Here is a 25,183-nt window from a genome sequence, read left to right on the forward strand (position 1 = left end):
ATTTTGAGCAAACCATGTCCAGTGATCAATACAAATTCTTTTTTCCAGAGTTTTTTTTTTTTTTTTTAAACACAGTTTAACAGCCTCCCCCCACCACTTATTCCCCATGTGGCTCTGACCTCCCCAATTTGACTGATGCATTCTTTGGTACGGCAGGAAATCTCTGTCTTGGCACACCCTGCGCATGAGAAAGCGGGCAGAGAAGGAGGGCAGTTGCAAAGGTGATGCAAAGGTTGAGAACGGACTCCGTAAGCCCAAGGAAATTCTGAGCAGCAAGGTCAATGTTAAAGTGAGTAAGCGGACGATGAAGACCTGTGTGACACCTGCCCCCACCCCAACCCAACCCAACCCAACCCCCCACCTGTGTGTACCACCTGGAGGATGCAGCCACAGAACACCTTGAATAAAGCATTGTTTTCTTTCGTCTTTCGCATGCATGCAACTAACAAAAATCATTGTTTGGTGGACATAACTAGTTTTTCTTTCTGTTTTTTTTCCTGTGGTAGTTGTTTTTTTAATAATAGCAAAAATGTTAACATGGCAAAAGACCACTAACATCCAGTTTATTTCAGTAGAAATATAAACGAAGGCGTGCATTTAAGTTCTTGTACCGCTAGCGTGTGTCGATATTAGTATTGTCTGATTTGTTTGTTCTCAACAGCATGTTACAAATCCTGCTAGTTTATGATTTACAGGTGGAGAGACTGAAACTGCCAGTCATAACAAGGGCGAGCTGTGCACATCGAGCGTGAAGTTATACTTTACAACAATTCAACTATGTGATCAAGTAGTTTGACACACAAACTGGGCAGCCTGTGTGGTGCTGAAAAGCACAATTTCCATCAATTTCTGCAAATGTCGCTTTGGAGAAAAGCGTTTGCTAAGTCAGTAATTGTAAATGCAAACACTTTTGTCTACTGAATGGCAGTTACGGTTAATTATCCAGTAATGGTTCAAGTGGTGTCAGTGTTTCACTATGTCAATGCAATTTTCTAATATCTTGTTCAATTTCTGTATGCGATCAGCCTGCTTCATAATTGTCAGTGTTTTTAGTTTTTCTTTTTATTTTTTTATCCACACTATTACTACTAAATACTGTAAAATCTAGTAAACACTTAGACATTCAGAAACTTAATTTTGGTGGAATTTCTGTATTACAGATATATGTCCACACGATGTTGTTCTACATATTTTATTATTGTAACTGCCTAACACTAAACTGAATCTGTGGAGTATAATACTTCAACCATAACTCAAAGTAACTACATCACAGAAAGCTCTTGCTGATGGCATACAAAATGTCTATAGAGATTTTCTCTTCCTTGTATCTCTGCTGTAATTATTTTTGGCTCATCAGGCTTACAGTATTCCACAGAATGGCTTAGAGGAGTCCCTCGCAATGCTTTCCCTCCAGCACAACCATCTAATATGGATAAAGGGCACATTGCGCCCTCGTCCGCAGTGACCTCTGACCTCTGCCTTCCAGTAACAGCTCTAACTTTGCCTTTTCTCATTCCACACTACAGGAGTCTAACAGCTCAGAAGAGTCAGATTGCGATGAGCTAGACCCCAAAACTAGCATGGAGGTAGTACTGGGTGCCATCCCATCATGCATGCTGCCTGTGCGAGTGTTTGCAGGTGTCTTTATTTCCTCTGTGTGGACAAGAGTGTTCTCCAGCTCAGGTTCTGAATTGAGCCCCAGCCACCCCCCAGGGCCTTATGTAACACCAAATTATAACTGGTATCAGCACAGCAGTATTGGATGTGGCCATTGTGCTTCATTCTTACTCAGCTTAGCAGGTTGTGGAAGCAACTGCTTTCAGGTTTAGTGGACAGGCATTGCAAGAGCCTGGCTCAGTTAACTGGGCGACACCGCCTGCAGTGAGGGTGTCCAAAACTGGCCTGCTTGGTTTTGGGGTGCAGAGGAGCCAGGCTGGAGGGCACTCTTTGGAGATTCTGCCAAAGTGCCCTAGGGGTTTCCACACCTCTGTCGAAGCTCTGTGAAAACCTTAGGCACGGTTGCCCAGCCTGGTCCTGGCAACCCGGTCTTATGGACCACTCCCCACAGTGCAGTAAAGGAAGGAGTGGAAGCACCTTTTCATCACACAGCAAAGCAGTTGGGCAGGAGCTAGTAAACATGCTGAGAAAACTGAGCTGGCCAGGATCTTCTTATTACACATTCCCCATGAGACTCTGACCCCCGAGTCTGACCGATGCATTCTACCTGTAATGTTTCGTTACGTATCTAACTGTTCAAGCGGGTAAGTAAAGCTAAAGTAAAAAGTATACTATGTAATATGAACAATACATGAATAATTAGTAAGACAGCCACCTGTTTAAGACAGTAGGTAAGACCCAACTACATGAAGGGTGGTATGTAAGACTTGGGCTCACCTTTACCAGGTTTGGGAACTCAAAGCCTTCGTGTGTGTGTGGCCGACACGTCATCTGTTTTCGTGCAAATTTAGGAAGTAAGTTGCGCCCGATAATGAAAACCCTAACATACAAAGCAACGCTGTGGCATATAGCTTCTTAATTAGAAGTCCCACGGTGCTTCTTTTCCTTCTCAGTGCTTCATTCAAAGACTTGACTAATTATAATACCATTCCCAATGGACTGAGTACCCTGTAGCTGTTAGCAGCACTGGGATATGATTGTTATAATTAAATTTGAAAAACCGGTATTCCATTTAATTCCATTTTTTTATATATTATGGATAACTTACTGCAGGGTTTTTCATTTTTTATTTCAGTGATTCTCTAGTAAAAGACATTGATGTTGGTATGGATATTTGGTTGGAGCACAGTAATGCTGCACAGTGTATGTGAAGTACAAAGCCATGGTCCTTCAGGGATTTCTTGATCTACTTAGAAAATTCTGCAAGCCTAAACTAAATAATTTATGCATTGCAGACTATATTTTTCACCTGCTGCAGAGAAGTGTACTCTTTTTTTTTTTTTAAACTCACAATGCTGTAATCGAACCTCAGTAGTTGAAACATGGCACAATGACTGCATCTCCCCACACTTAGTCTTTATACTTCATTGCTGTAAACATGAAAGTGGTATATATGCAATTTTAAAAACAAAAATTATCTGAGGGATGGATCAAAGATAAATATAAATCTGCAGTGCTGGTCTTTGTTTTAACTAAAGGTATTTCAATGAGTTTAAGCCACATTTTTGGAATGTCAATAGTTTATATTTGAAACAACATATTATGAGTGAGGGGGGCGCGGTGGCGCAGGGGCCTTGGCCGGTTCCCGCTCTCTGGCGGGTCTGGGGTTCAAGTCCCCCTTGGGGTGCTTTGCAATGGACTGGCGTCCCATCCTGGGTGTGTTCCCTCCAGCTCTGGCTCATCGTGACCTTTCTCGGGATGAGCAGTTTCAGCCATTGTGTGTGTGTGTGTGTGTGTGTGTGTGTGTGTGTGTGTGTGTGTGTGTGTGTGTGTGTGTGGGTGGTAGGTATGAGTGAATACCTGGTTGTCCTTAAGGACTTAATAAATTTCATCACCGGATGCTTTTTTGCAGAACTAATAGACTGCATTTACAATGCATGGAAAACATATTCTGTGAAATGTTGTCTATAATACAGATTTTCTGACTGGAATTCTGCTACTGTCAATATAAGCTATGTTTAACAAGTGAATATTTACAGAACAAATATTTACAGAACAAAACAAACCACATTTCATATTATTTATATTTTTCCACTGTTAAACAGATTTGTACTTATGGGATAAAGAGTTCTTTTTCAACATTTTTTTTCTTTCTTTTCTTAGTCTTTGAATTCATAAGGAAAACAGTGCTGTGTTTTCTCTTAAACTTGCTGTTGTCTTCCACTCCCCTTGAAGAGGAGTAGGCTGAAGGGTGCAGATCAAGGTCATGTTATATAACAAAAACATGTTACTTTCTCATCTAGAGACTTCCCTTTTTGGTGCAAAGTATAAAACACCATACTGTTCCAGCAGATAAGATCAAATATTAATAAAAAAATTGCACACATTGCCTATGTCAGATTTACGATATGCTTAAGTCATAAGATTTATGTGGTGCTTTGCTGCTGCCTAGTGTTCATGCTGTACATACACCAAATGGTCTCGCTGATGTATTCAGCATTTTTGTGATGACTCAATATCTAGAAGCTGTATGCACATGAGACAACATAATACACAGAGCTGGATGTGTTATTTCCTTATTTATTTATAATCAAAGAACTATGCCATAGGGCACAGTGGCACAGCGGGTTTGGCTGGTCCTGCTCTCTGGTGGGTCTGGGGTTCCAGTCCTGCTCGGGGTGCCTTGTGACGGACTGGCGTCCCGTCCTGGGTGTGTCCCCTCCCCCTCAAGCCTGGTTAGGTGTTGCCGGGTTAGGCTCCAGTTCGCCATGGCCTCACTCGGGACAAGCGGTTTTGGACAGTGTGTGTGAAATATGCCATGATTACAGGCCATGTCCTCTTTACCACAAAGACATTACCAAGTTTATGTACATGAAATGAAGAGTCAGTTATTTTGTACAAATCTGTGATCTTTGTATTCTCACTTGTGTCTATATAACGCGACAAATTTATCCCTAAAAAGGTGATGATGAATAATAAGTTTCTGTTATATGTATTCTTCTCTTGGCCTAATTGCATAAAGTAATAATTCTGTTTATTTATTTTTCCAGTTACTGAATCCCAATTTCATCCAGGAAGGTAAGCATTTAGTACTGTGTGTATTTAAAATATTATTTATGAAGAAAATGTCATGTTAAGAGGATTTATTGCGCAAGTAATCTGAAAAATGTCTCCATAATCATAGACATGTATTATGAAGAAATGTTTGTAAATGACTGTGAATGATTTTGTCACAAAGTGGCTCCAGAGTTCCTGATTCCTCTCTCGGATGTGACGTGCGCATTCGGAGAGACTGTGGTCTTATGCTGCAAGGTCTGTGGGCGTCCAAGGCCAACCATCACCCTGAAAGGACCAGATCAAAACCTGGTTGTCAACAACAGCCGTTTCACTATAAATATCAGGTACAAAGCTGGAATTCCTGCGTGAAACACAACAGCCCACAACAGCATAATAAATGCGCACTTATGTCTTACAAGCGATAAATACAAATATACCGTATGAAGTCATATTAAAATAAGTTTTCTTTGTTTCTTTTTAAGTACATAAATTCATTCATTTAACATCCACTCTCAGTTTAAAGCGATACGTTACTTTATACATGATTTCAATTATTTGTCAAGCAACAGCAGCACGAGCAAAAGAGCCTGAAAATGCAAGAAATGTATATAACAGGCTAGGATGGAACTAGCAAAAGGATAGGAGAATATAGTTAAAGAAATATTGTGGGTAAATACCTGAGGACCAGCCTGGAGACAGCAGCCTTTGGCAACAGAGGAGTTGAGCAATTAGAACAGATGGGTCAATAGCACAGCCTGCTCATCTTATCCCTCTGGCAAAATACGAGAACTATACCATATTTCAGCCCCTTGTGAGTTTGCATTAGGAGGATCTCATTGCAGCTGATTTCAGACTCATCAGCTGAGTAGCAGAGAAATTCTAATACTTGGTTACACATAGACAGATGACGACTATCCATAGTGCTAATGATGAATGAGGATGGGGATTTCATCCTGTAACCCTGAGATGTCCAGTCCGCTTTAGACGTGGATAGAATCAAAGATTAATTAAAGCCAACATTTATTTTCTATTGATACTCTCTTTACTGGTTTTAAGAAATCTGTTTTAACATAAAATGAGTAATACAGAAATTTAATGACCATAGTTAACTGTAATTAAAACGAGATTTTCATATTCATACTGACATGCACAGTCAATCACTGATTTGTCCGTATTCAGTTACAGAACTTTTGTCTTTTTAATGTAATGAGTTCATTTCAGATGGCTATGGCAGTTAGCTTTCACTTGGAACCCCTTCTCACATTATGTTATAAATATTTCTAAATCCGTGAGCATGCAGACCTTGAGCTGTTTTCAACTGTTACCGTTCTCAGGGAAACAGGAGACATCCTACTAAAGATCTGTAACTTGATGCCTCAGGACACGGGTATCTACACCTGTGTGGCTGTCAATGATCATGGTACAGCCTCCTCCTCAGCCTCCATCAAGGTCCAAGGTGGGTGTGAGAATGTAAAAGTGGAGAAACAGTGTGCGGTAAAAAGAGTTTAAAAGCCAGAATCTAACGTTGGACTCTGCCCGCTGGGGTAGGCATCCCAGCAGCCCCTGGGCGGCCTGTGGCCCAGGAGGCCAGCAGCACTGCAGTAATCGTCCACTGGCTCCCCCCAGCAAGCTCAGGAAACTGCACCGTGTCCAGCTACACTGTAGAGTACCGTCAAGAAGGTAAAACTGAACCATCTTGCTGAACACTATTTCAGCAATGGTGGGAGTGAGACATATCTGTGGTCACATGTCTTTACCATGTGTTTACCTGCTGAGCTACCTGCTAAATTTCCTGGAAGCAGGCAATGGTTTCTTCATTACTTCCTTATGTAATTGATTCCTTTGTCCAAGACCACTTACAATATTACGGTTATTATTATATTATTTGTATCCTAAGGGACATATAGCAAAGTGCTCTAACTAGACTAATTCAGGGTAAATACCTTTCTCAGTGGTACCGCAACATTTGAACTGGACACCTTGAGATGGTGAGGCCACAGTCCTGTATGTACATTTACCTGCCTACTGTTTTGATAAGGGTACAATCACGGTCCCATTCTTAGCCTTTTGCACTTCTCTATGGCTCTTCCCTCAGACTCCCTGGTGTGGCAGCAGTCAGTGGTGTCCACAAGGGATGTGTGTGTGAAGATCGAGGACCTCATCCCAGGTGGGCACTACCAGTTCCGGGTCAGCGCCAGTAACCCCTGGGGAGTCAGTCCACCCAGCGAGCCCTCCAACATGGTGACCCTGCCAAGTGGAAGTGAGTAGAAATGTACAGTCGAAACTAATAGCTATTTCAGCTGATACAACCTGATAAAGTAGCCGTTTGTTTTCACTTAAGTAGAGCAAGTAAGAGGACATGCATGTTTTATTTTATATAAATTATGTTGTGCACAAATACTAATTCTCTATGTACGATTGAAGATTCTACATATGACGGGACTGGAATTCAGTGGAAAGACAACTTTGAATTAGCTTTCTCGGAAATCAGTGAGATTGGACGGTAAGTTTTTGGCTGTTTTTTTGAAAACATTGCTATATACCATACCATTTAACAATGCTTGATATTGCCTGCTGACATCAAAACATTTTTGCACGAGTCTTGATTTGACATGAAATAATAAGTATATTACAAATGCAGCCATAAATTGTGTCCTGTGGATTATGTGATACTGTATTGTAAAGTCTGCGCTAACTCATAATTTTGCTGCATGATCACCCTGCCTGCTTTCCCTCTGGTACTTCAGGGGTCGGTTCTCAGTGGTGAAGAAATGCCTTAACAGGAGCACCAAGAAGGAGGTGGCAGTGAAGTTCATCAGCAAAAAGATGCAGAAGAAGGAGCAGGTGGCCCACGAGGCCGACATTCTCCGACACGTGCAACACCCGCAGATCTCGGTGCTATGTGACACCTATGAGTCACCCACCTCGTTCATACTGGTCTTGGAGCTGTAAGCATTAGTTGAACCAAACTGGCTGTCTGTGATTACTAAGTTCACATCCTTTCTAGAAACTAACAGGATGACTGTGTCTGTGTTCCAGTCTAGACGATGGGAGGCTGCTAGACTATCTGGTCGCCCATGATGTGCTGATGGAGGAAAAGGTGGCCTTGTATGTGAAAGATACCTTGGAAGCACTGCAGCACCTCCACACCTGCAGGGTGGCACATTTGGACTTAAAGGTATACATCAAAGGCAACAAGTAAATATTAATGCAACACTGTGATTTAATGTAGTACCTTAAACTTATTCCAAATGCTGGGACTGCTAAGTATTGGGATACATTCACCTTTAGATTAGAAGGGGTTATAATATCAGATTTTCTCTCTGCAGAATTATTTGGCAATATATTATTAATCAAGAAACAGTTTTGCATTAACTAAGTAACCAAAGTTTGGTAACGGCACAAAAAATACAATGCTCTATGTTAAAACTGCCTACTCTACTGTTATCAGCCAGAGAACCTTTTGGTGGATCTTCATGTGCCCGTCCCATGTGTCAAGCTCATTGATTTTGGGGACGCAGTCCAAGTGTTGGGCCATCGCTACGTTCACCTTCTCCTGGGGAACCCAGAGTTTGCAGCCCCGGAGTTAATCCAGGGGACCCCAGTGTCTCTGAGCACGGACGTGTGGAGCGTAGGTGTTCTGGCTTATGTCATGCTCAGCGGCGTGTCCCCCTTTCTGGACGAGAGCCTAGAAGAAACATGCATCAACATCTGCCGGCTGGACTTCTGCTTTCCGGATGAGTACTTCCGGGGAGTGAGCCATGCTGCCCGTGACTTCATCACCTCTGTTCTGCAGGAGGACCCCCGGAAGCGGCCGAACGCGACAGCCTGCCTCCAGCACCCGTGGGTGAATGCCCGCGCTGGGGAGCACTCCCGGACCCCTCTGGACACCAGCCGACTGGCCTCCTTTGCCGAAAGGCGGCGACAGCTTAATGATGTCCGGCCTGTCACCAATATCAAGGGCCTGGTTACCAGCAGCATGGGACACACCTTATAAGCGTTGACTGTTCACAGGAGACAAAGTGGACAAACAAGCCAAGTTAATCATTATGAGACAAAGCCTTTGCTCTCTATAAGGACATACTTTAATCAAGTGTATGATATACGTGACCTTTTCTTCTGTCGATCGTCATATTTCAATGAGCTTTAATGACAGTATCTGTTAGAAGAACACTGGCACTACACCAGTGAGTCCCAGGGAACATCATGAAAGTTACCAGTTGCTCATAACGTACTGCAACTGCAACTTTCAATAAAGCCTTTTACTGGATCTTCATAACTATATTTATTTCTATTTATGTATTTGTTGTCAAAGGTTTGTTTGCCTTGAATCCCAGGTTGAGATGAAAAAATGTCAAATGTAAAAAAAACATGAATGAAATTAATTACTGAATGTAAAATGAGGCTGAGAGACTTTCATTTTGTACTGAACAGCATTGTGATAAGCACCTGCTGCTTTTTCTGGCATTGTTCTGAGATAGGTGTGAAAGGGTAATGTAACATTATAATTATACTTATCGGTCAGAGGGTAAAAACAAGAACGTTTGAACAGCATGGTTTCACGCATTGACTAGTATCAACTATCTTGTCAAATAGTCTGAGTTTCCTTCAGCAATATTGATTTGCTGCTGTCAATTATCTGTCATGTAAGTACGTAAGGGGGGTGCGGTGGCGCTGCGGGTTTGGCCGGGTCCTGCTCTCTGGCGGGTCTGGGGTTCGAATCCTGCTTGGGGTGCCTTGTGACGGACTGGCGTCCCATCCTTGGTGTGTCCTCACGCCCTGTGTTGCTGGGTTTGGCTCCGGCTTGCCCCGACCCCCCTTAGGACAAGCGGTTTTGGACTGTGTGTGTGTGTGTGTGTGTGTGTGTGTGTGTGTGTATAAGTAGGTAAAAGTGGTGGTTTACAAAGCACTTTTTTCCTCTGTATGAGTTTGCTTGGTTTACCATTAACTTGCAATAGTCATTTAATTTGCAGATAAAAGTTTTATGCCTAAACTTCTTTAATGTGATGTCCTCAGCATTATACTGTCATAGAAGCTGCATCATTTTACCCTTTAAAATAGTGTCTGAATAGAGTAAACAAAATTTCTGAGCCTTAAAGTGTATTGTATTTACAAGAAACCTAACTGCACGAAGGTCCAAATTTCCGTATGTACAGTCATAATGTTATTTGAGTTGTAAACTTTTATGTTGCTATCTTGTGTAATGACAATGTTTGCATTAATTACTACTTATAATTTTGGTTAAGATTTTTAATTCACCAACAATGGATCAACGGTGCAAGCAGTCACTTGTATCTCGTGTAAAGCACTGAAACAACACTGGTGTAGTCGTTTGTTCCCATGAGCCACTTTTGCAGTTTATATCATATGATCAGAACCGATGCTGGTCAAAATGAACTGGCCTCTTCTGCGAACTCCAGATGCTGATTTTTCAACAGGGTTCGAAGACAAAATGTCAACCGTTCAGGGGCAATCGGCACTTTGATTTGTAGAGTAAAACGGCTGTGAAAATATTTGCTACATTTCTGGATTTAGCTGTATGTGTCTCTGCTGTAGAAGTCACTGTGATCGAACAACACTTGGATGATTCCTCTGCTCTGTTTTCACCTGCAGTGATTGGTGTATTTTAGTTAGTTGCAGCATTGTTCTCGTAACTGATTCCAGTGAGCTTAGTAGAACAAGAAACATGAAAGATTACTACTACAGTACTTAAAAAAATGACTTGTGCAGCCTTGTTCATACTTTGCCTTCCTTTTCTTCTTCATTCAGTCTCAATGTAATATGTGACTGAGGGGCCAGTTACTATTTGTTGCCATTTCCCAACTAAAATATTAGCACTGAGGTTAAAAAAAAAAATACTGGAATTTTAGCCAAGCCAAGAAGATTAGTCAGTGTTTTGGAGGTGGTGATAGAGGATCATTTGGAGAGTAAATAACATTTAGCTGTGTCTCCTGCTGTTACAGTGTGAAGCAGGTGCAGTAATAGATTACCTTAGTGCAGGGGGATAGTGGCCATATGCAATATGTGTGGGTGGCAAGGAAACTTTGTCATCTGTTAAAAAAAAAAAAAAAAAAAAAAAAACCGTGAGGGCAGGGGTTGGGAGTGGCAAGGCTGGGTTGAGGGGTTCTGGACAAGTTTTTCCTTTCTGAAGAGGCTTGTCTATCCTGCACATCTATTTGCAGCCATTGAAAGGCTTTCACCTGATATTAGCCTAAATTAAAACTTGACATCTTTCTGAAGATCCCTTGAGAAAAAAGGAAGTTGCTTACCACTGATGGCCTAGTATTGGCAAATAAAAGCCTAAACAAATAAAATAAGGCAGTTGGTAAAACAATCACATTACATTTTGTTTACACTTACATTCACACAGGTAAAGAGGCTAAAGTGTATGGGAAGTATACCCAGAATTTTAAAACATGGAAATTCAGACCTGAACAGCTATGGAACCTTTGTATAGCTGAATGTTGATCCCCAAAGCAGGAATGTAAATGACTATGTAGCTTTGCATATTTAGCATTGTCTGAGCAAAGCCAGGTTCCTAGCAGTTTCACACTTCATTTGTGATATAAAGTCTCTCAGCTAGGTAAAACTAACCACAAAGCTACTAACTAATGGTGTGTTACATTGATCTACCAAGTAAGAGAATTGCTTTAATGTTTAGATTTCTGTTGGATGTCGTCTGGCAGAAGGGTGTCACTGGCGTATGAAACATCGAAATTTCTGAAATGATGTAAGCCTTGCTCACTGCAACAGCATGAACCGCGTACATTACATCCTTTCACGTAGTATTGTACCTTGTAAATAAATCTGTGTATAAAATTTGCAAATGAAATCTGAAAATCTTTTCCTAGATCATGCAATGTGTCAGTTTGTTACTGAATGTTAAATAAAAAGTGCTTGTTTTATTTAAAAAATGCAGATGTATGACAGTTGAATTTTGTTAATTGACCTTTGATGGAATCCCGGTGTTGCTAGTTTATATCCTTTGGCCACTATGAATGTGATATGATTTTTGTTTTTCCCTTTCAAGATTCTTGCCTTATATGGCTACTCCCTGTCTGCTAGAGAATGACATACATCTTCTCTACCTCCATTGCTCCCATCACCTATAGCGCTTATTGTATATGTGGTATGCTCTAGCTTAACCTCATACTTTGATTTTCACAAGATCCATTTTTTGCATTTCAGCCAACAGCCTTCATTTTACACACGTCCCTAATTACACATGCCTTTTGTCCCTAATCCATATCCCCTGTATTATACTGATTTATAATATGTCATATATGTTTCAATACGAAGGGGGTGAGGTGGCGCAGTGGGTTGGATCACAGTCCTGCTCTCCGGTGGGTCTGGGGTTCGAGTCCCGCTTGGGGTGCCTTGCGACGGGCTGGCGTCCCGTCCTGGGTGTGTCCCCCTCCCCCTCCGGCCTTACGCCCTGTGTTGCCGGGTAGGCTCCGGTTCCCCCGTGACCCCGTATGGGACAAGCGGTTCTGAAAATGTGTGTGTGTGTGTTTCAATACTAAACTTAAGGGCACCAGAAAATAACTGCTTGGATAATCCAATATTTCTCCATAATAAACAACTATATGAACATGAATTCTGTAATGTTCAAAGAATTTATGATATGAATCACATTTATGAAATGTTTTAATGACATAATTATTATACAACTGTTGTAGCTCACCCTTAACCTATCAATCATGAGTTCATGACTATAACATATGGATTTCAGTTCTCACTTTACTAAGAGCAATAAGATTTCAATGAGAAATTAAGTGTCTCAAAAAAGATTTTAAATAAAAATGTAAATTACTTGAATTCGTTTCAAAGCTAATGCGTATGTCCGATACAACACTGAACAGGAAGTAATGGCAGGGGTTTTCAGGACCGCGGAACTCAATTTCCCATAAACCACCACGAAAGGGGGCGGAGCAACACGGCAGTCTTTGCGAAAGCAGCAGTTTCCGTAGTGGTCCGGTGCATTCTGGAGAAATGGCTGAATTAGACAATTTAGTTCTTAAGCTGTACGAAGTGCAGGCCGTAAAATTTGGGACATTCAAACTAAAGAGTGGCATAACTTCCCCGATTTACTTCGATCTGCGAGTGATCGTTTCCCATCCGTCGCTTATGAACGAGGTAGGCTTTACACCAGCGACCAACACGTGTTTCAGGCCCCCACTCACTCACAGTCACTGTGACTGTTCCACACCACATGAGCTGGTATTTTTAGCATTGCTTTTTTTGGACCGATGTTCTGTAATTAAACTGAAAGCGATGGCTAAGAGCAGTTGATAAGTGCCTGGCTGCAGGCTCGTGCGTTACTGCGGGCGGTGGGTATGCTTGCTATGTATAATCATGACATGTGCGCGCGCTCTCACCTTCTTTCTGTGCGCCGCTCCCCCGCCCGCGCAGGTGTCCAGCGTGCTGTTCCGGTGCGCGCAGGAGGCGCGGCTCCAGTACGGCTCCGTGTGCGGCGTTCCCTACACGGCTCTGCCCCTGGCCACCATCGTGTGCTCGAAGCACGGCGTGCCCATGCTCATCCGCAGGAAGGAGAGCAAGGACTACGGTACGCACGGCCCGCCTGGGGGCCACGGAGCCCAGCACCACCCCGCCTCTACGCGGCATTTACTCATTTCTTGGGTGCCTGCACTGTCCAGAGCAAAACCTCCAGTGTTTTTGGGTCACACCTTTAACCCAACGTAACTTACAATAGCTGATCTACTAGTGTGCGCTTACAGTGAGTCACTCCAAAACACATTCTCTCCCTCTCTCACACACAATGGGCATTTTTTTTTTTTTTTTTTTTTTTTTTTTTTTTTTGAGTAACCAATTCACTTGAAAGCATCCCTTTGGACTGTGTGAGGAAACCAGAGTACCTGGAGAAAACCCATGCGAACTTTACGCGGACTGGAGCTGGGATGGAACCCACGTGTTCTCGCACCACCCAGGTGCCGTGAAGCATCGCTCTGCATGCGAACCTCGCTGAGCCCTGCTCCAACGGAACGGCTCATAGCGAATGGATGTCTCGCGGCCCTCCCACCATAAAGATCACTGGCAGACATCTTTAATATGGGCCCAGTGATTAGAATTTTCCTGGTTTGATGGTAAAAGTTGGGAATCAGAACGCACAATCCAAATATTTTATGATGATAAAATACAAAAGTTAAACATTTTGGATGAATGCGGCAGTGAGAATGTGTGCAGCGTGCTGCAGGTTCCTTGAGATGACAGTGAGTGGAACATAGCAGCAGCAGAAGAAAACAACACTTCCTCTTGTCATTGCTGTAGAGAACACATGGAGTACTGTAAACAGTGTGTGCCTCTGCATACACACCAAGATCGGCCTCCTGACTCAAGAAACATTTGTGTTATGACCTGTAATAGAAGCTGATAGAACAAACAGCAAATCCTCAGTATTTAAAGAATTTAATTGTAAACTTGTGACACTTGTGTTACTGAATGTCTTGTTAGTCAGTGTGTTTAGCTTTCTCGTACCATCTTTTGGCTGATGTATTTGTTCAAGATGTCTAAAAATGTAAGATAATTACAGTGATTTACTTATTCATACAGTAGGGTGTTTTTATAGTCTCAGTTCAGGGTTAGTATCTTATCAGGGAGTGGGATTTGAACCAGGGACCTCCAGATTGCAGATCAGTGACCCTAACCGCTGTGTTACCTGCTGTCCTCCTCCTGCTCCGTTGCCGGTGTCCGATGAAGCCCTGGCGCTCTGAAATGAGCATGTGACTGCAAAATGCCCATTTGAAGTTGTATCGAATCCAAGATGCGCATGCAGTAGTAAAAACTGAATTTCCGCAGCATTCAGTGAGTGTTATGCCTTTTGGTTCTTCCTGTTCTTAAAAGAAAAATTTTCACCCTGCACCTTTTTATGCAAATGAAGGAACAAAGAAGCTGGTGGAGGGAACCATCCATCCCGGCGATTCGTGCCTCATCGTAGAAGATGTCGTGACTAGTGGAAGCAGTGTTCTGGAGACGGCGCAGGTGCTGCGGAACGAAGGCTTGAAGGTCACCGATGCGGTTGTGCTGATGGACAGAGAGCAGGGCGGTGCGGCCCGACTTGCTGAGGAAGGAATCGCCCTGCACTCGGTCATTACCATTTCCAAGCTCCTTGAAGTCCTGCGGGCTGGCGGTCGAATCGATGCCGCTGCGGCAGAGAGCGTCCACCAGTTTATCCGCGACAACAACACGTTCGGCGCATCGACGTGCGGTCTGTCGGCACCGAAGAAGCCCTGCAAGGAGCTGAGCTATGAGGCTCGCGCCGACCTACCGGGGGTGCATCCCATGGCCGCCCAGCTGCTGAGGCTCATGGAGGAGAAGAGGAGCAACCTCTGCCTGTCTGCTGACGTGAGCCGTGCTGAGGAGCTGTTGCAGCTCGCCGAGGAGCTGGGACCCCTCATCTGCGTGCTGAAAACCCACGTGGACATCCTGGAGGACTTCTCTGTCCAGGTGGCCAACTCGCTGAAGGACCTGGCAATAAAGCACAACTTCCTCATCTTCGAGGACCGGAAGTTTGCCGACATCGGGAACACGGTCAAGCACCAGTACGAAGGTGAATACACCCTGGCGACTGACCTTTATCAAAATAAGACTTAGAACAGACCACCTAGGTCTGGTTTGGGTTTCAGTCCCTGGTTCTAGACCCCAGCTGTGATCACACTGAGTTAAATGAATGTGGGGGTTTCTTGTTTGTTACACAAGTAGCAGGCTGACAGTATTCTTTAACTATATACAAGCTCCAGTTTGGCCTGGAAAATTTTGCTTTACTTTCAGATTTAAAAAAAAAAAAAAAAAAAAATTCTTTGCAGAAGGGGATCAGGTGTCTTTTGCATAGTAAAGAGCTCTGTTAGTGTGGGACCCACTGCAGTCGAGAGTGTCAAACTCCAATTCTAATGCACCCAGTTGGCCTATTTATGTAGACAAATGTTGTTTAACCAGGGTATATTAAGGTACAGTTAGGCACTTGGTTTCCTGAGCCGCAGTCACTCTTCCGAGCTGTGTCATTGTCCCCTTTTTGTGAGACAGGAGGCCTGTACCGCATCGCTTCCTGGGCCCACATGGTCAACGCCCACGCGGTTCCCGGGCCTGGGGTCGTGCACGGGCTCCGTGCAGTGGGCAAGGCGTTGGAGCGGGGCTGCCTGCTCATCGCGCAGATGAGCTCCCGGGGTTCTCTTGCGACCGGAGGCTACACACAGGAGGTGGTACGTACAGCCTGACAGACTAGGAGTTTGGGAACCGGTTTCCATCATCTGAAACCGGTAGCTGAAGATCAGTTTTGAAATGTGCAACAGAAAAGTGTTACTTAATTTGTTAAAATTTCAGTGTCAGATTGTGTTCTGAGACATTGAAGAACGGCGCTTGTGTCACGTGACCAAGAAAACAAACACAGAAGAAAGCTGAGCAACCCTGGACTGATTAGGCATGTTAAAAAAAAAAAAAAAAAAAAGTGATTTGTCAGCAATAAAACCTTTTTGGAAATTGTCAGAGTTGTGCAAATGTTACAAATTGAGAAAGCATTTTTCGAACCATAAGTGCACGAAGTTTGTCATCCGTAGCCAAAAGCAGACTTCCTTTGCATGGTGAGCATTCTTACTACCAGAATTTGCATACCAGGCCGAGCCAGAGTCGAACCCACGGCCGAGCTCACAGTACCGGAACCGTGAAGCAGCCGTTGTCCACCGTGCTGTCCAAAAGCAACAGAGTAAAAGAAAGTAAACAGGAAATAAATGAGGGAAAGCGTGGAGGAGACAGAGAAAAGGAGCTTGCGAACTTTGTCGTCATGTGACGGAGGTCTATGTAACAAATGAGTTTGTGCTGTAAGGTAAATGGGTTGGAAATGTGAGGAACCACCACATTGATTCCATATTCACTATGAATTGCAGTACTGCAAGACAAAGGTGTCGCTTAAATATGAAGAAATAGTGTTTCTTTGAAAAATGTTTCTGTGTTCACTCACTGAGTGAAAGTACAAGATTGAAAGTGTTTATTAGAATTGAAACAGTTGAGAATGAAAGTCAATGTTCGTTTAAAAAAGTATGTGATTTACCAATACACATATATATATAGAATAGTATTGGTAAATTTTTTTTCCTCTATGTGAAGCCTACAGAATATACTCCAGTAAAGAACTGCTCTATCATCTACCACTCTGAAGTAGATTACTATACATAATATTTATTATCAGCTAATGCTCTTATTGCAATCCTCTTACATACTGTGTCATGCATACCCAGCTTTTGGCTTAACCATTTTTCACTTTCCATTAACTTCACTACTTAATCCATTAATGAAAAAAATTCACTTGGCTTCATAGCTTTTCCTTCAGTGTGCTTATTAATTATGTGTTAATATGAAAGCTTGTTTTGCTTGTGAAATTCGCAGTAAGAAATCTTTTCTTCAGGTGAAAATGGCAGAGGACAACTCTGACTTTGTGTTCGGCTTCATCTGTGGCAGTAGGATCAGCGATAAACCCGGGTTTGTTCATATGACCCCAGGTGTGCAACTGCAGTCAGGAGGTATGAGTCTTGTTCCTCTTTGGTTCCACAAGGTATTAACGGTGTAAACGTACATCAGCAGTCTAATGATCCAGAGGTCTTCTGGAGAGCGGTGCCTTTATTAGAAGAATTGACTATTTCTTTATTATAAGTGGCTATGCATAGAGGATTTGTAAATATTAAGCAAAATTTAAAGAAGAAAATGTCTGAATCAATTTTTATAATTATTAGTAATTTTATAATTGGTATGCATTTCTTTTGGTGTTGTGGCCCGTGGGTTCTGTAGTCACCACTGGGTGGCGCTAATGCTAAAGAAATGAAGATTAATTCTGAACTCAGAAATCTTGATGCTAATTATGGCTGGCAAAAGTTAGTATTTTTCCAGCAGTGCCTTGTAATGCATAAAGTGTATTCTCTATTTGTTTCAGGAGATGGCATGGGCCAGCAGTATTCTTGTCCCGGTGAGGTTATTGGTACGAAAGGGTGTGATGTCATCATTGTTGGACGAGGAATCTTGGCAGCCTCAGACAAAGTGGCAGCAGCGGAGGAGTACAGGAAGGCAGGCTGGGAGGCCTACCTGAAGAGGCTCTCCTGACGTCTCCCGCAGAACACGCAGCTCGCGCGTCTCGGTGACTAGCGTGCGCAGTGTGGGTCAATCTGTGCGTGTGTAACTAAGCACTTAAACGCTGGTTTGTATTGCTCACTTCTGCAATCAGATTCATTTAGCTGCATCACACTGAGTACCGGGCTTCCAGCAAGAATCCAGAAATCGGGGAAAAGGACAGGAGAGCCCAGGTCACAACGGCTCCTTCCAGCTGTTATACCTTGAAATTCCTGCCTGATTACATTTTGTCCTTGTCGTTTCAAATCATGCTTAAAATACTGCTTCCACGATGTTTAATCGAAGCCTTTGTGTTTTCGCAATTTTCTGTACAAATAAATGAATATTTTGCAGTGAGTATTTGCTATTTGTTTAGAATTCCTTTAACTTGAGTTTTTAAGTGAGGACTAGTCATCTTCAATTCATTTAAAGCCTTTTATAAATGAAAATGGGTAACTGGGTAACACAACTTTTGAGGTAACAATGTGATTAATTTGATCTGTTCCAGTAGAGGTCTGTGATGGCTGGTTTCATCAGACACATTGGTAAGTTAACTACTTATGGCAGGGAGAACAGGAAAAGCCACATTAGGACTTTTGAGTCACTTTTAAAGAAATTGCCATCAACAGGACTTTAGGTACATGGTGTTAAGGTAATGTCTTGGCTCAAGAAGGAGCCTTTATGCAGAGATTGTGTGTTCTGACATATTGGATAATAGCTGTGATAAACTGCACCCTAAACAGTGTATGTACAGTATAGCTTTAATAACCAATTGGATTGTCTATTTCTGATCACTTATTTTTGGCTGCGCCACAATGTTGTGCCCCCAAGTATCTCATGAGCTGTGAATTTTCCAGCTGTAATTTGGGAACTGATTAGAACCAAAAAGCCACCAAAATAAGTTCCTCCTTAAGACATGTGGTGTGCATACTTAAGTCCCGCCCTGGGCTGGGCTGCAAACGGCGCAGTGTTGTTTAGCTTATTACAAGAAGCCATGATGCATTGGGTAATAAAGATCTGAAAAAGGCAATGTGAGATACTGCATGTGGGTACGGTGCTGGGGTGAGTAGAAGCGGACCCCGACCGTGAGGACGGTGACTCATTTGCCCAGCATATGGAAATGTCCTTGTAAATGAGCTGGAGATAGCAGGCCGCTGGGGGCAGGTGTGTCTTCCTCCTGCATGCACTGACGCTCCCCATCAGCGCCTCTGACTTCTCCAGCAGAAGAGGGTGGGCGGAGCCAACCCTCAGCCTGCGGCACCGACAGCACCGACACCTCCATCACTTCCAACAAGGTGAGCGCACTCATTTGCATGGACGCCCAAGGTTGGCCCTGGGGAAGGAAAGCCACCGCCTCCTGCCCACCCCCTCCCTCAGGCTCCATTTGTCAATATTGGATTTGGGTAAATGCAAGGTGCGACAGGTGTATGAGACCATCCTCTCGCTTTAAAAACTTACAAAAAAAAAAAAAAAAAGAGTGATGGAGTGGTAGCTATTTATATCGCGACTATATAAAGTGGCCGTTGCTTGCGCACGTTCATTCCCCCCTGACGGTGCAGGTGAAGGGGAAAGAGCGCGCCTCCCGGCCGCGAGCGCGGCTCCCGCAGTCCTGTCAGCTAAGCGTTGCCAAAGCGCCGTTGTGGGTAAGATCCACCTGCGACTCAAACACTCTCGACGTTGCACTGTGTCGTAAAGAAGTCTAATTTTTTTTTAACAGATGTTTATCTACAGATGCGTCACGAACAAAGTAAACGTGCTGATTAACTTTTTGGTTCTCTTTTAGGACACGTAGCAGAGACGCAGCGCACCTGGAGTCGACCTTCTTGGCTTCTACCAATGAGACCGCAGGCACTATTAGGTGCTGTTAGAGCCTGTCAGACCCTATTAAAGTGTATTCGAGGTACATGACTTTTGGACTTTTGGTGTCTCTCTTGGGAAGACAGCGACCCCCCCACGTTCCGTCCCCCCCCCCTCCGTCCCCCACCCCCCCCCCGGGAAAGGACGATTTCTGTGTTTGCCTCACGTTGAGCCTCACGTACAATACCTGAAGATGAAGTTTTGTTCGTTCGGCTCGCGTTAAGCAGGTACAGATTTGCTTCGGAAACAAGAAATAAAATAACTGACCAGGGGGGAACACCTGAGCCGAAGCACACGATCATTATTTTTTTTTTTTTTTTTTCAAAAAAAGGAGGAGAATGGATGCGATACATGTTCCACCGCTTCTTCGTTTTCTATTTTCTAATGCATTTTTATTTTGTATTAAAAAGTGCTGTCGTTATGTAGATATGAAATAGTTATCCAACTCAGTGCATATTTAATCTATTAATAACATGTTTTTTTTTTTTTTTTTAAAGTTATGAAATCTTTTTTTATGATTAACATTTGAAAGTTGGTTTTGGTTTTTGTACCGTTTCGGTATTTTTTTTTTTTTTTTAATTGCATGAATTGTCAAGTTCATTTCAGTGCACTTCTAAGAGTAGAATGCTTTATTTCAGAAATAACAGCTCTTATGGATTATATTTCAGATCTTTGATAGTAGACATTCCATCATATTTATAATTTTATGTATGGCTGTGTGAAATGCAAATTATTATTTGTGTATTTTTGGCAGATGAAGTGAAGTTCACATTTTAATAGTATAGAAATGTTAGGGAAGGGTGACAATGTCACCTTTGTTCTGTAACCATCCATCTCGATATCCCAGAGCAGACACAAAACCAACTATACACACACATATATATATATCCATGGCCCACAGTCTGAGAGATCCTTTGTCTTCTCCATGTAAATGGAGGGAAATGTTCCTTTGATTAAAGACAATTTTGTTGGTGAGAAATCAGTTTCTCAGCCTTAATATTGATGTTTGCTCACAGTTCAAAAAGAATATACTTCCCATGTTTCATTCATCCAAAAAACTGCCTTTCTATTGACTGTGTAACAAAAAAGATGTAACAGTGTGTAATGGATGGACTTGGTAAGCAAATATGAGAACTAGTTTTTCTTGCATTAGTCAACAGAAGGTGGAAAAACAAAGTTAATCCTTTAAAGAGTATCACCCATGTAAAACACACATCCAGTGTTTAAGAAAATTAACAAATACACAGTTGTATAGAATTGCATTTTTTATATTGAAATTTTCACACTAAATAGTGCTGTTGTGCAAGCTTACAGGGGAACCTTAAATGCTGATGAAGCTTACTGCTCTACTTCGAGTTACTTTTACCATTATTATCACAATTATTTTTATTTGTGAAATAAAAGACTAAACTCCTTCTCAGATCAGCAGACTTCTTGTTTATGGCCCAACTATTGTCAGTATAAATGTTACACAAAGCAGTTTGTTAGAACTTTCACTGACTTCCCATGGTACATTCTCTCAGCTTTCTTTTATGAGAAGTCATGGCATAAATTTCTTAAATAAAATAATTATTCACTCAGTTCTTCTAGACCAATGTAAAACTAACAATTTCCAAAGGCTGTTTTGCATTCTTTGTAAAATGCAATTGTTTTGACAGATGCTTACTTTTGAATGCTTGTCCCGTGTTATCTGAGCACAGATCCATACGTTTTTAACCACAGCTGCTTTAGTGCTTTTTAATCATCTCTGTTACCAGAAGTGAGTTATTACATTTACAGAGGCAGGACAACTGCAGGATGTTAGTTAAGTGGAGCACAATCATTGCCTGCAGGCTAGTTTGCAATGAAGAAATGGTTAAAAAGGTCACTAATGAAATATGTAAATGCCTTATGGTGGTTTCTTGCTGCTCATTGTGCGCTAGCTGACATGATCTCTGCTCCTGGAGCCTGAAGCCTTAAAGACCTCTGTGTTGTGTGTGTTCGTGTTCGTGCGCACATGCTGGGGGGGCATCTTTTACCCACATGCGCTGCCCCGCAACACAAAGCTTTCAAAGAGCAGATGTTACCTGCCTGACCCGTCAGTGGCTGTTCAAATTTGTCCTTCGGAGGATTAGTTTCTATGGCAACAGCAAACGCGTGGAAAACCTGCACACGGCCTCCTATTCTCCTTTGCACTGGCTAATCAAACAGCCTTTCCTGGTGTGCAACAGGACAGTGTAGCCCTAGACCCCCAAACACCGGCAGGGAAGGAGTATTAATAAATACCTGTTGTTTTGTTCTCAAACAAGGAGATGCTGTCAATTTTCCACTGATGACTTCATTCACTTACTGTGCAAAAAATAATCTAACTCACTAAGACGTACAAGGTAGATATAACGGTTGTCAATAATTTAGAAAATATTAATGTTAACAAATTTTCTGTTTGAAATGCCAGCTTTTTCCATAACTTGTGAAAAACAACTTTTTACATGTTTTATAATGAGTACGTTCATGTGGAACCTATACAGACTGGAAAGTTTTATAAAAATTGAATCCAGTTATGTGCACCTAGTTTTCTAAACACACCTTTACTTTTCTGAGGACTAGAGATGATTGTTCTCACATTTCACAGAGGATATCATAAAGAATTTGGGTTATAATGTCTCTATATGGCACGCAATTATTGTTGGCCGTCTGTGATTAAAACTGCTGTGTTCTCCGTGCTTTCGGATCACGATGAATCTGACCTGCTCCATAACGGCGACGATACTCGGATCAACGAAGGTCTGAGGGACGAGATGAGAACGCGGCGTTGACGGGAGAAAACAGATGTGCAAACACTGTTGTTTGCTCTGGTTGCTGGTGGAGCTCTAAGAGGATGTTGTTTTCATTGCATTCAACTTGCAACACCCTGACCAGCTGTTCGCATTCTCTTCATAAGGGCAAACATAATGACACCCTGGGTTAATGGCAGAGGGAGTATGTGCAGATGAACAGACAGGCTTGAATAGAGTAAATGACTCCTCGGGGCTAATATGTTTTATAGAGCCTACATGTATCGCTCAAAGCAATTGAAAGTGTATGATAGCACAGAGCAGAACACATGCTGAAAAAAGTTAATAGAGAGCAGCACCGGGAAAGTGAACTGCCTGCTGTACACATACACAGATACCAAAGGATGAATTTTACATATTCTACGTATATATATACCCATACACTGAGAGTGACTGTAATAAAACAAATATATATATGTTTGTTTTATTACAGTCACTCTCACTGTATGGGTTTATCCTTTAGTCCTTTGGTTGAGTATGCTGTAATAGCTCTTACATGCAAAAATGTTTTGTTTTTAAGCTCATCTAACCTTCTGAGTATGGATGCGGCTAAAACCGTTCAACTGTTATTAATCAAGGGACTTGCAATGGTTTGTTTTAAGAATAAGTCTTTTGTAGTACCTCTGTGGAAGAGATAGGGGATTCAAACTAGATCTGAGAGGAAACAGAAGGATGGATGTAAAATGGAAATGAGGGAAGCTGAATTTCCCAGTTAAATGAGGTCACAGCTGATGCAGAGCAGAGACAGATCTAATCATTCAAATGGGCAAACAAAGGCCACCAGCTGCAGCCACCCCCGTGCACATTTCGCAAGGTGCAGCAGAACCACGCCGGGGCGCGATCACCTGCCCTCTCGCTGAGCGCAGGGATGGGGCTTGGCCTTTGGAAGTGGAGAGGCTGGGAGCTCGTGTACCTCTGTCTCTTGGTGTGACTGGTGAAACGCGGCCCTGGGGAAGCAGGGGTGGAAAGCCATAGGGCTCACTGGTAAATTAGAAAAGTATATTAAAAGTTGCAGTGAATACGGTTTGCTGTAGAGGTGCCAGAGTCCGCGGCAGTCGGGTGTCGTGGAGAAACAACAGCTCCTAACCCCTCTTTCACATCTGGACGAAGACACAGACACGACTAAAAATGTATGAGCAGTTTTTGTGACTATTGTGCTTTTATGTCTTAGGTGTACAGTACTGCAATATTTAGTTCAATGGAAGCCAAAGGTAAACGGGCAATGAAACTTTAAATGAGATGAGCTGAGTAAAAAGAATGTTATAGATGTATTATATTTTCCCTATTCATAGAGTTACATAACTGCATTTAATCTCACTGAAATTATTAGTAATTTACTACTGTATGTTATAAATCATATGGAATTAGATATTTTTATTTTATGAATTCAGGGTAAGTACCTTGGTCAAGGGTATTAAAGGAGGAGGAGGGATTTAAATGAAGTTTTTTACAGTGCACAGTATACTTCAAACACCGTGCTACCTGCTGCCTCAAACTATAGAAAACAATCCCTCCCAGAAATGGACTGAAATGTACTTTAAAAAACACATTATTAAAGATGGGACGTGGTACAATTTCACATTCTTTTACTTATAAAGGCATCAAAGTTTTGATTGATCTTCAGAAAAAAAAAAACTGTAAAGGGATGTAAAACCTCAGGTGAAGGGTTGTGTGTAACATTGCACATGTGTGTAACTGTTCAGAAAGCTTTCTCTTGCTCTTGTAGTAAAGCATGGTACCACAAGATGTCACCTGAGGCAGGACTTTACACAGAGAGCCACGAAGGCATGGCCATCTCTTCTCACTACAGCAACCGGAAGACACCATTGAGAAACTTGTCACTTACCATATTTTTATTCAGAAATTAGGCTTGGGCACTTATGCTTTTGCATGTTCTGTTAAATGTCCTGCTCTGAAAGCTTCTTTTACGCTATTGTGCGTTGTGTTTGGTGGGTATCATGGTACAATCTCTTTTGCTCCTTTGTCTCTATTGCTCGTTGTACAAAGTGCACAAAAAAGGTCAGTAGGGCCACCTAGAAAAGCCACAGGCTTCTCGACAGGACGCCTTTACAATGGTTTCCCTTTATTTCCTTCAGTGCACTTGGTGAAATGCATACAACATAATTACAAACCTGACACTTTACAAGTCTCTGAACATGCTGGAAATACTTGGTGTGCACAAGAAATTCAACTAAGAGACAAACCAACCAAAATGCATATTTTTGAGGCAACCACTACCCCTGTGAGAAAAGATCATACTGCGATTAGAAAAGAAGAGGAAAATTAAAATCAGACCTATACAACTACATTAATTATCATTCATTCATTCATTACTGATAACTATTTATCTTAATGCAGGGTTGAAGTGGTCAGTTAGCATGAAATTACAAAAATTAAAGACACTTTAATCAATAAAATGCCAAACGTTTCATTTTATTGCAGTTAAACAACCAACTATCTGTAATCTACATTTGTAATTATCTTTCCCAGCAAATTATACTAAGATCCAGTAATCATAATACTATTCGGTATAAAAAAATAAACAAAATGTGTATAATCTGCAAGGAAATTCTGAAGGAAAGTAGTGTAAATGTATATCTGGAAACAAAACAAAATTAATTTAGGAAGCCATATTTCTTTAGTATGGTGTCAGTCTTCAGCGGAGAGCAACAAGGCACTATATTGGCGCTGGATATTGACATGTTGCTCTGTTTTACATTTACATTTAC

General features: G+C 42.1%; 2 protein-coding genes across 7 annotated transcripts in view; both read left to right on the forward strand.

Annotated features, from left to right (window-relative positions):
- The window catches only part of LOC108927929 (kalirin-like), a 156,612-nt gene extending 147,222 nt beyond the window's left edge, over positions 1 to 9,390 (forward strand). For 5 of the 6 annotated variants that reach the window (XM_029257014.1, XM_029257012.1, XM_018741574.2 and 2 more), the window contains 11 exons: positions 157 to 289; positions 1,527 to 1,586; positions 4,668 to 4,695; positions 4,856 to 5,018; positions 6,009 to 6,130; positions 6,223 to 6,354; positions 6,770 to 6,934; positions 7,099 to 7,177; positions 7,422 to 7,622; positions 7,714 to 7,852; positions 8,126 to 9,390. In XM_029257014.1, coding sequence (XP_029112847.1) covers positions 157 to 289; positions 1,527 to 1,586; positions 4,668 to 4,695; positions 4,856 to 5,018; positions 6,009 to 6,130; positions 6,223 to 6,354; positions 6,770 to 6,934; positions 7,099 to 7,177; positions 7,422 to 7,622; positions 7,714 to 7,852; positions 8,126 to 8,671 — 1,768 coding nt within the window. In that variant the 3' untranslated portion in view covers positions 8,672 to 9,390. The remainder of the gene's footprint in view (positions 1 to 156; positions 290 to 1,526; positions 1,587 to 4,667; positions 4,696 to 4,855; positions 5,019 to 6,008; positions 6,131 to 6,222; positions 6,355 to 6,769; positions 6,935 to 7,098; positions 7,178 to 7,421; positions 7,623 to 7,713; positions 7,853 to 8,125) is intronic. The other variant, XM_018741575.2, reaches the window with a different exon arrangement.
- A 3,186-nt stretch (positions 9,391 to 12,576) lies between these two features.
- umps (uridine monophosphate synthetase) lies at positions 12,577 to 18,125 on the forward strand. The gene is made up of 6 exons (XM_018741578.2): positions 12,577 to 12,810; positions 13,087 to 13,240; positions 14,573 to 15,241; positions 15,715 to 15,890; positions 17,090 to 17,204; positions 17,612 to 18,125. Exons 1-6 carry the CDS (start codon positions 12,667 to 12,669, stop codon positions 17,776 to 17,778), a joined length of 1,425 nt encoding a protein of 474 aa, XP_018597094.1. The 5' UTR covers positions 12,577 to 12,666; the 3' UTR covers positions 17,779 to 18,125.
- Positions 18,126 to 25,183: the final 7,058 nt, after the last annotated feature.

The sequence above is a fragment of the Scleropages formosus genome, chromosome 12 (genome assembly GCF_900964775.1).
Source record: "Scleropages formosus chromosome 12, fSclFor1.1, whole genome shotgun sequence".
Taxonomy (NCBI): Eukaryota; Metazoa; Chordata; class Actinopteri; order Osteoglossiformes; family Osteoglossidae; genus Scleropages; species Scleropages formosus.